This window comes from Adiantum capillus-veneris, chromosome 28 (genome assembly GCF_014529385.1).
Source record: "Adiantum capillus-veneris isolate H3 chromosome 28, ASM1452938v2, whole genome shotgun sequence".
Taxonomy (NCBI): domain Eukaryota; kingdom Viridiplantae; phylum Streptophyta; class Polypodiopsida; order Polypodiales; family Pteridaceae; genus Adiantum; species Adiantum capillus-veneris.
The window spans coordinates 106,698,243-106,707,932 of NC_140958.1; the positions used below are offsets into that span (position 1 = coordinate 106,698,243).

At 40.9% G+C, this 9,690-nt stretch overlaps 1 protein-coding gene across 1 annotated transcript; it reads right to left on the minus strand.

Moving 5' to 3' along the window:
* Nucleotides 1-1,474: 1,474 nt before the first annotated feature.
* LOC147421041 (putative aminotransferase TAT2) lies at nt 1,475-6,293 on the minus strand. Its single transcript, XM_086504845.1, has 8 exons — nt 6,138-6,293; nt 5,652-6,017; nt 4,079-4,418; nt 3,587-3,805; nt 3,103-3,162; nt 2,857-3,012; nt 2,095-2,188; nt 1,475-2,010 (listed from the first exon to the last, which is right to left on the minus strand). The coding sequence occupies exons 2-8, from the start codon at nt 5,981-5,983 to the stop codon at nt 1,892-1,894; spliced, it is 1,320 nt and encodes a 439-aa protein (XP_086360971.1). The 5' UTR covers nt 5,984-6,017; nt 6,138-6,293; the 3' UTR covers nt 1,475-1,891.
* Nucleotides 6,294-9,690: the final 3,397 nt, after the last annotated feature.

The following is a 9,690-nucleotide window of genomic DNA, read 5'->3' on the forward strand; positions in this document are numbered from 1 at the left end:
ATACGGTATGTACCATCTTTCTTTTGCACTAAAAGGACTAGAGAACAAAAGGGAGAGGAACTAGGCCTCAACATCCCTTTGTCTACCAATTCCTGTACTTGCCTCATGATCTCCTCTTGTTGAGCTTGTGAGACTCGATAAGGAGGCTTGTTAGGTGGTGAGCTCCCTGGAAGGAGCTCAATGCGATGGTCATCATCCCCTCGTTTTGGAGGTAAGTCCATAGGGAAATCATCGATGAACACATCTTCGAATCCTTTTAGAAAATTAGACAAGTCTAACTCTTCTTGATTCCTACCATTTACATTTGATGAAACATTACGATCTTTTAGAGACTCTTTGATAAAAATGATGTATGCAGAAACTGAGCTCTTCGTTGACTTATCAAAAGCAAGAGGATTTACAAATGGAATAGTGCAACCACGCTCACTAGCATCTATATACATGTTCTTTCCCCTGTAGGTGAAGTAGATTCTCCTTTCAATATGTATGCTACTATAATGCTAGTGTGATATGCTCATGCTGAAGTTATTTTTTGTTTAACTAGGCAATGGAGAAGTCTCTAGAGGTGGAAAGCACAAGCCATGATCGTAGTCAAGGAAACCATGTACCTTGTGCCAAAATACTCATCGTACAAATAGTGACCCTACTAGAAAAGAGCAAAATTGAGAGGTTCCACCAATTAAGGGTAGGAGTCCAAGGCCATGATGACACGTGACTGCAAATGACTGGCAAATGATTCATTGCCACATAAGCTCCATATAGGCGAGAGAGGTTACATATGGTTCCAACCAAATGACTGACTACCACATAAGCTACACATGAACTGAAGACCTGTTACTCAAGAGGGAACTAGGATAAAGGTAGTCACTATACGGTCATTCTGTAAATCATAATGTGGCTTCGTACGGGAAAATATGGTGTATATCAAATTATATCTTGCGGTCTAGATAAATACGGTGTGTTGTTTTAAAAAACTCTTTAGGGGCATTTGTACATAACACAAGAACTTCCAAGACTAGGACCAATCTGCCACACTAGGGTGATTTCATTCGAGACTCTTAAAGCAGATGGAACAAATTTGATCACTTGAACATCTGTGTTTGTAAGAACCACACATGATCTCTTATGAGACACAAACATTATCAAGTTGCTTATGGGCTCTATTAAAATGCTAAGGAATGATCCTGAGACAACTTCAACACCGTTGCTTATGAAACCATATAGAACACATTAAAGCAAGCAAATGTGTATATCATGTTCCTACCTAATTTACCCATAACATACATTGTTTCATGAAGAGAAAGTATTTGGCTAATGTAGTGACCAGCGGCACTGGTCTCGGGCTTGTTCGCTTGATCATGGTGTGTTGTCAAATGTAGAAATCAGATCTTATTTGTTTCCAGTTGGTAATCATACATCATATATCTCACTCTTTACTATAAGTGAAGCTTCTTCAAGAAAGGCCCGTTCCATGAGATCGAAACATGGATAAACATTGAAAAAAAATTCATATGTCATCATTTCCCAACACATCATGATAATGAGGATGATGAGCGCTGTGCTCTCGGCTAATGTTTCAATGGACAATTTTTTGGTAAATGTGAGACACAGGGAAATAGCATACAACTCTCCGCCCATCCAACACCTAGCCCTTGCTATCATAGGTCCCCTTGCCTTGCTATGTGGGGGCTAATGCCTGTTCCAGACAGGTTCCGAACGTACAAAGGGTATAAAATATCCCCAATTACGTAGTGTGTGTGTGTGTGTGTGTGTGTGTGTGAATTAAAGTGGTTGGCAAAAAAATACTTATATTCCCCCTTGTTTCAATCAAAATCTTTACATGTATCTCTTGGACTGGACCCTGGTTCTAATGTACATCCATAAAATGGCATCAGCATTTGGACCTATGCCTGTCGCAGAAGGCCTCAATTCGATCCCAAGCTTCATTAAGCAGTGAGGGTGGTGCTGCAAAGATCATACGCATCCAATTTGGAGTTCCAAATGCAGAGCCTGTCAAACATAACTAGTGGGTTCAGAATCCCTTTCTTATTAGAAATAATAATGCCAACATGTCAGCTTGTTGATGATAAGTACCTGGCAGCACAATAACTGATTCTTCTGTTGCAAGAGCAGATGCAAACCCGATGTCATCGCGTAACTCAATAAATACTGACATGTTGATTTTTACCTGTCAGAAACATAAAACATGGAGATCAATCGGCCATCGATGTGAAACACTCTGCAAGAATTGCTACCAAAAAGCGGCTTGCAATTACATAGCACAGTCCTTGAAAACATGGAAGGCAAGTGGCTCACTGGCTTGTGATCGATAATGGTGTGCTCATAATAGACATCACGGTCCATGACAATGTTGCAGGTGGGTTATCTAAAACACCACGCTACGTTAAATCAAGTTTGTCGATGACAATTGAGTTCCTCCTTTTTTTTCCCATATCAATTTGGAACAAAATGAGAGCAGCTAATTTGACCTGCCAATGTTCGTGTCTACTTGGACCAAAAAAATTTCTAGGATGCCACAAGCTAGGTTTAAGTCATTTTCTACGAGTATGTCAACAACGAAATTCCCTTGCCCTATCGATTTGGAACGATTAGACAGAATGAGACAATGTCTTTTACCCTCTAATAAGGTCTCTCATTCAAGATAAGTGCCAAATGAGATGACTCATACACAACTTCAAGTCAGAAATATCAGGTAGGAGTTGGAATGAATGACTTTGAGGTTGACAGATGAACACCTTTTTAAGGAATCTAGAATCTATGGGCTAGATTCTCAAACAACACTAGCCGGAAAACGCTTGCCAAAATGTCACAATGTAATCTGTTGAGATGCCTCACCATGATGAACATCGATCCCTGTGGTTTGGACGGGCATTCAAGGCCAGAAATCTTCTGAATTCGCTTACAGCAAAGCTTAGCTCCTTCTTGTAAGAGGGCATTCGATCTTTGATAAAACTCATCTGGAGTATTTCGCAAAATCGCTGGAAGAGCAGCCTGGAGTTGGAATGAATGAAACAAAATGTTCAGCAAAAACGGGTCGTTTCCATGAATACGACTGTATAGCAGATGGGTAGGGGAATTTACCTGAACAATTGTCGAGGTGTTTACTGTCAATTGTGCGAGCTTTGTTAATCCCTCCACAACCTAGCATAACAACCAAAAATAGAAACACTTACATCTCCCAAAAAGCTTTCGCCCTCACAACAATGCTTTAACATTGCTAAACACCAAAGCACAACAGTATTAATCCCAGGAATGGAACAAGCCATAGTCACATGGAAAGTGGCAATGGAATGAGACCGGCAAGGCCACCTTAGATGAAAACAGCTTGCTCTTTGCAATGGAACAAATTAGAAACCGCTTCTTATAGCTATATTTTGTATGCAACATTTGAAACTTTCTTAAGAAACGGCACAAAGGAAACGAGAAACAGGTGACTACGCAAAAGGAGTTTCCAATCCGGTAGGCCCGGAAATGGATTTCCTTGTGACTATGCCAAGCTTAGGAAAATCATGAACATGCAACACCAACATTCTAATACTGTTATAATAAAAAAGTTTTATCTTACCTTCCCCCTGGCAAGGACACCAAACGGATCAGAAACTAGAATCCATCCAAGGCGCCATCCTGGTACTATCCATCTCTTCGAAAGACCCCCAACTGTTAGGACCGGTACATCCACAGTAAGCGAGGCCACTGGACAGAATGTTTGCCCATCGAATGCCATATGCCCGTAGATTTCATCCGCAATAATGGGCAATCTTAATTGCTCGGCCTTTTCAACCACCTACACAGAGACATAATGAGGATCACCAGATGTTAAGAAATCGCAAAAGAAAGTTTAAACAGCATATAGGTTTTGTCCCTACATGCATGCATACACTATCTTGTGTACCTACATACATACATGCATGTTGTGAATTTACATACATGAATGCAAATATGCATGCATGCACTCTGTTGTGTACCTATATACATACAATATATGTTGTGGATCTACGTACATGTATGCACCATGTTGTGTACCTATATGCATGCATGCATGCACATTGGCCCATACCTTTGATAAGTGCTCTCGGCTATAGACTACACCACAAGGATTGCTTGGATTGCAAATGACCAAGGCGACTGTATTTCTATCAGTCAACATTTGAAGCAGTTCCAAGTCAATCTCCCAGTTGCACTCTGGAAGAAGATCATAATGTCGTACTTTGACACCCATATATGAGCAGAAACTCTCATACAAAGGAAATCCTGGTCTTGGCAGTAATATATTTGAGCCCGGGGCTGCCAATGCCGCAATGCAGAACTCAATAGCCTGGGTACAGCCTACAGTAATGAAGACATCATCGACCGAAAGACGGGTTGGCAAGCCTTCAGAGTAGTATTCGGCCACAGCTCTGAGCATCACAAACACAAATCTCATTCAGAACATATAATACAACGCAATCCAAGGCTAAAAGGTGGTCATTTCAGAAAAACATCAGTTCCAAACACGATGAAAAACACTCCTAGAAGCCATTGTCACCATGGAATCTTTGACATCTCAATAGCACCAATTTTTACCAAAAGTGATCTGTTCAGTTAAGTGGGCTTGACATATTTTTGGGTCATTGCCCAACCCATCTTGTTATAACAGCACCATCATGAAAGGTTAACTGCAAACTTGAGAAATTGCTGTCGTCCCAGCTACATCCCATATTAGCTTATGGCAACACTAGTTCTGTTTTATTGAAGAAACGGATTATGTATTTTCTCACTTTTGGATTTTGTAGAGTTTTGCAAGTAATTTTTGGGACTAAGAGTGTTGAAACTTACAACGAAGTTCCTTGTATCCACAAATAATTATTGGGACGAAGAACGTTCAGATTTCCTTGTATCGGGTACTCCGCTTGCTGAATCTGCTTGTTGTTAATAAGAGCTCCTTGGCTTTGACAATGCCAAGATAGCGCATGGATCCTGCTTTGGCAAAGTGTGTGTACTTTACACACCCAAGTTGTGCACACTTCCTTTCAAATGTACAAGCTATGTTCAACTGAGCCATTTAAATCAAATAAGGCACTGAGCCACTAACTTGCGGCTAAAGCCTCTTCGCTGGCTCAGACAGAAACCTAGTGTTGACTTGTATGGTGTTTAAGAGACAATTTTCAAAACTATAAATACTCCTTTTCATGCAAGTCCTGATACTCAGCCTTATGATGCCAACCCTCCTAGTCGAGGTTTTTAGTTTCTAGCCATAGCAAAGGGGCTACCTCTGCCCTTTTGAAGCTAACCAGTGTAAGGATCTGTATTATCCGGCAAGAGCTAAGAAAGGCATTGGTGGGGCTCTTGAGCATGAACCCTTCAGTGGCCCCTCCTTGGATGAACATTCAAAGAGAAGGGTGATCCTGTAGAGATGGCTATGCTTTTTTCTGCATACATCACATTTTAATGGCATGAGGGATGCCTAAAATCCAGAGAATTTCAATGTGGCTATCTTGACATTCCAACTAAGCGGAGCATCAATGTGAACATGAACATGAAAGATTTTTCCCCATTCTGGTCCTTGCATGTGCTTAAGCACTCAACACTTTTGACAAGCAAATTTTCAGCATTGCCCAACCTGACTTTTCAAATGAAGGGTTGTGTATTACCTGCGGCATTCTTCAGAGCCTGCCGAATGTGCATAGCCATTATACCTCTTGGAGCGAACGACATCAATGAGGGCAAGCTCTGCACATTCAGGGGCTTTCAGATGTTGAAAGACGGAAGGATCGCCTTGGCCAAGGGGGATTACAGACTTGCCATTGATGGCCGATAGCTCATGTGGAGGCGGCAGGGCCTCCAGCACATCGCGAATTGCATTGTGGGTTCTCAGCAGAGAGCTTGGGGCCTGGACCGCATTCCACGATCGGCGCAGCCTTCGACTCTGCTGCTTTGGTTGCTGCTGCTGCTGCTCCTGCTGGTGGAGAAGCTGCTGGTCCATGAAGATGAGAGGATGTGGGTGCTCTTTGCCAAGTCTGTGGACAGAGAAAAAGCAAGGTCATTGTTGAGATGTGTGTGTGTGTGTGTGTGTGTGTGTGTGTGTGTGAGAGAGAGAGAGAGAGAGAGAGAGAGAGAGAGAGAGAGAGAGAGAGAACCTGAGTGTAAAACGCCGCGAAGAGGCGGTCGCAGTTCTGTGATGAACGAAGCCATGTTAGCCATGCACTACTTAAAATAGATCTTCGACGACACGCTATCTATACCCAACCAAAAATCTTAATGTCTTTTAATATTATATATTATTATTATTATTATTGTTATCGCCAAAATTGATCTAGGTTTATCAGTTCATCTATCCATTTATCAAAAACAAAAAAAACTGATTTTTGTATTATCTATTATTGTAGCTGATTTTTGACACTGGACGCAGGACTAGTATCCTTTAAATTGACTCGGGCAAATCGAGAGGGATCGACAGTTGAAGCACAAGGGCCGTTCGAAAGTTTGGGTTAAATTTGAAAATTCAACGTGAAAGGAGAGAGTCTTGTTGCGCATAGAGGAGACGAGTGCAACACCCGTCCCACGGACGGAAAAGGGCCTCAGAAGACATCTTTTTGACAACACAGAAACACTCTCTCTCTCTCTCTCTCTCTCTCTCTCTCTCTCTCTCTGGTTGCGCATGCTGTGTTTAGTGAGGCTCTAGAAGTGAAAAGCTCCTACCATGTGTCAAACATATAAAGCTTCCTACTTTTAGGGTGTTCAACGTCCTTTAGTATATAGTAAGAAGGATCTTAGGATGGGCTTTTGGCATGTTAAACTTGATATATAGGAGAAGGGAGAAAGATATCCATATTTCCTTGGGGTGATTTATCAACAGTGAAGAACCTCTCTATTAACAACATCATGTGACGTAAAATGCTCATGTGCAGCTTCACCACGTTCGTGCTCCTCTAACTAGAAATTTGGTGTGGCCTTGCAAGGCAATGCAATGGACCTTCCGTTTGGGTGTCTGATGGACTAACACTCTCTTAAAAACCAAACTTATCTTTATCATGGGACTTGGACTCCTGACCTCCCTCCCTCTCTCTCTCTCTCTCTCTCTCTCTCTCTCTCACACATACACACAACAAACACACACAAAAGAGATAGAGAGAAAAGAGAGCGCTCACGTTTCTGTTTTCGTGCACCAAGGAAAGAGGAGAGAGTGTGTTCCTTTTGCACAAGGCAGCTTGCTTATAGGTAGCCAGTTGTTGTGCGTGAGGACTCCAATGGAGATAGTCCATCAACTCATCAAGCTCTTATATAGTTCCATTTGGCAAGGCTAGCATTTGTTAACAAGCATGCACTAATTTTTTTATTAAAAAAATTCAAGTGCTGACTTTTTCATTCCACCAACACCATGCATCAAGCTGGGCACCCGGGGCAAGGGCGCGTAGTGGGGGTTGAACCCACCACCTTGGAGATGCAAGCGCAACCCTCTTCCAACTAAGCTAGCCCCCTTGGGTAGTATGCACCGAAAAATTTGTTATGGATTTCTTCCAATCTTGTTGAAAATCATGCATCCCAAGATAGGTAGATTACATGCACTCACACCTAGATTTTTCTAAAGCTTTCTACATATTATAGTAAAGCTTAATTCTTAAAAATGTGATTGTGGGAGGGGGCAAAGTTTTCTCCCACTCCATGAATTTTGCACTCAGCATTTTTCCCCAAAAAGATTGCTTAATTAAAGCTGAAAGCTTCTCCATTTACACAGGGATGAAAAAGTGAGCCTATCTATCATGTTTTTCCACATCATTGTTCAGCCCAATATACATGGCTTTGTTGATACCAATTAGTTTGCATAAACCACCCAAATCATGAAATTTTTGGGTTTTCATATAAAAAAGCGATTACTTGTGCAATTCCTCGAACTGATTTTGCGGGTCGAGAAAAAGATTGCCTATGTATTTGAAAAGTTAGAAATGGGGGCAACAAAACCTCTATGCTTTAACTACTTAATAGTCTTGCCCCAATAAATTATTTGTTGATGTTCTTAAGAGAGGTTTGGCCCTCTTACCACAAAAGAGCCTTTAGCATGAAGTGTTTAGGCTTCATTGTTGTTTTTTATGCACATGCTACACGCCCATGAATATAAAAATGGGCCCTTGATCACGAAAAAGCTTGTTGTTTCTAGCATAGGAGAAGTGCATCTTACATGTTAAAGAAATTAAGCACAAGTTGCACGCTTGTGCTTTCCTTGATTTGTTGTCTACAAAACAACTAAGACAACTCTCTATCACAACTAAGACAACTCATTGCATTTGTTCAATCAATCCCTCTCATGTTATGAAAATTACCTACATTTGATTTAGAGCACAAACAACCTTCTTGCTTTTTAAGTATTACAAAAGGGACTAACTTCTTGCCTCAAATAGCAAGAAGTGTCTCTTTTATCTGCTCAATTTATTTATGCACCGTTCCCTATAAAAGTTGGGTTTGTGTAGTCGTTTTTTTTTCTTTTTTTGCAAAACTCACAATTGTGAGTGGATAGTATTAAGAACATCAGAAATATACACCAACCTCAAGCTCAGACCGAGTCTTGAGGGTCGAAGGATTACAAGTTTTCTGCTTGACAGAGAAACCACAACTACTCCTAGGCTTTACTTATTACAAGATGTCATCATGACATGTATTGTTCTAGACCAGTTTTCTGAGGCTTGTTTGCCTCCGATCATGTGGATCGTCACTCTGCTCTCTTGTATGATTTCACAAAAGCTTAACACAGCCAGATCCCCCTCAAACACGCGGTGGTTCCTTGCTTGCCAAATATGATGAAAGAAGTAGTACCTGATTACTTGAGTGCAGACAAGAAGAACAGGACTTTCCAACCTATTACTACCAAAGAACAGATCAGTCTTGAAGAACTTAATTTTCCATGTCCTTTGAATCCACTTGCATATTTCCGAGCCATGCCACTAATTGCTTGGCATCCCATGAAAAGGTGGGCTAGGTCTTCACTAGCTATTCTGCACCCCGAGCAACGATCGGACCCGATTCCTCTTTCTTGTATCTTTACGTCCGTCGGCAGAGTACCCACATCACTTTCCACATAAATATCTTCATAAACTGAGGCCACCTTGGCTCCAAACGTTCTCCATGACTCCCTCCCACCGTGGGTTTATGTAGTTCTTAAGTACCCATGGCAAGACAACTTTGCATAAGCAAACTTTTTTGTTTTTCTTAATATCACATAATGTGGTAATTGATTAAAAAATAGAACACATATATTTTTATTTTTTTTTCATACTCACAATTATGAGTGGAGATAACTTAACTTAGAAATAAATTTACAATGAGCTTCGAGCATAGTTTGTGCCTTGAGGAGCCAAAATCAGTGCTAGAAAAAAACCGGGGTATAGTGTATTTTAACCGGCTGAAATTATAAAATCCCAGTTAGATTTTGAGCTTGCCTTTAAGAAAACCGGAAAATTTACACAAGTTTTAGTGTAATTGTCGGCAAAAGCTTCAAATTTTGACCTAAAAACCGGGTTTCCCCTTATTTTGATCAGTTAGGAAAAATGTATTTTTCTAGCCAAAACATATAAAAGGTTCCAAGTCTTAGTGTTGTCAAAGTGGGTTACACAGTTATAATTCAAGATGTGATATGACCTTAGCAACCATCTTCCTACTAGCTAGTGTCTACAAGTGCTTGTTTCCACTCATCTGAAT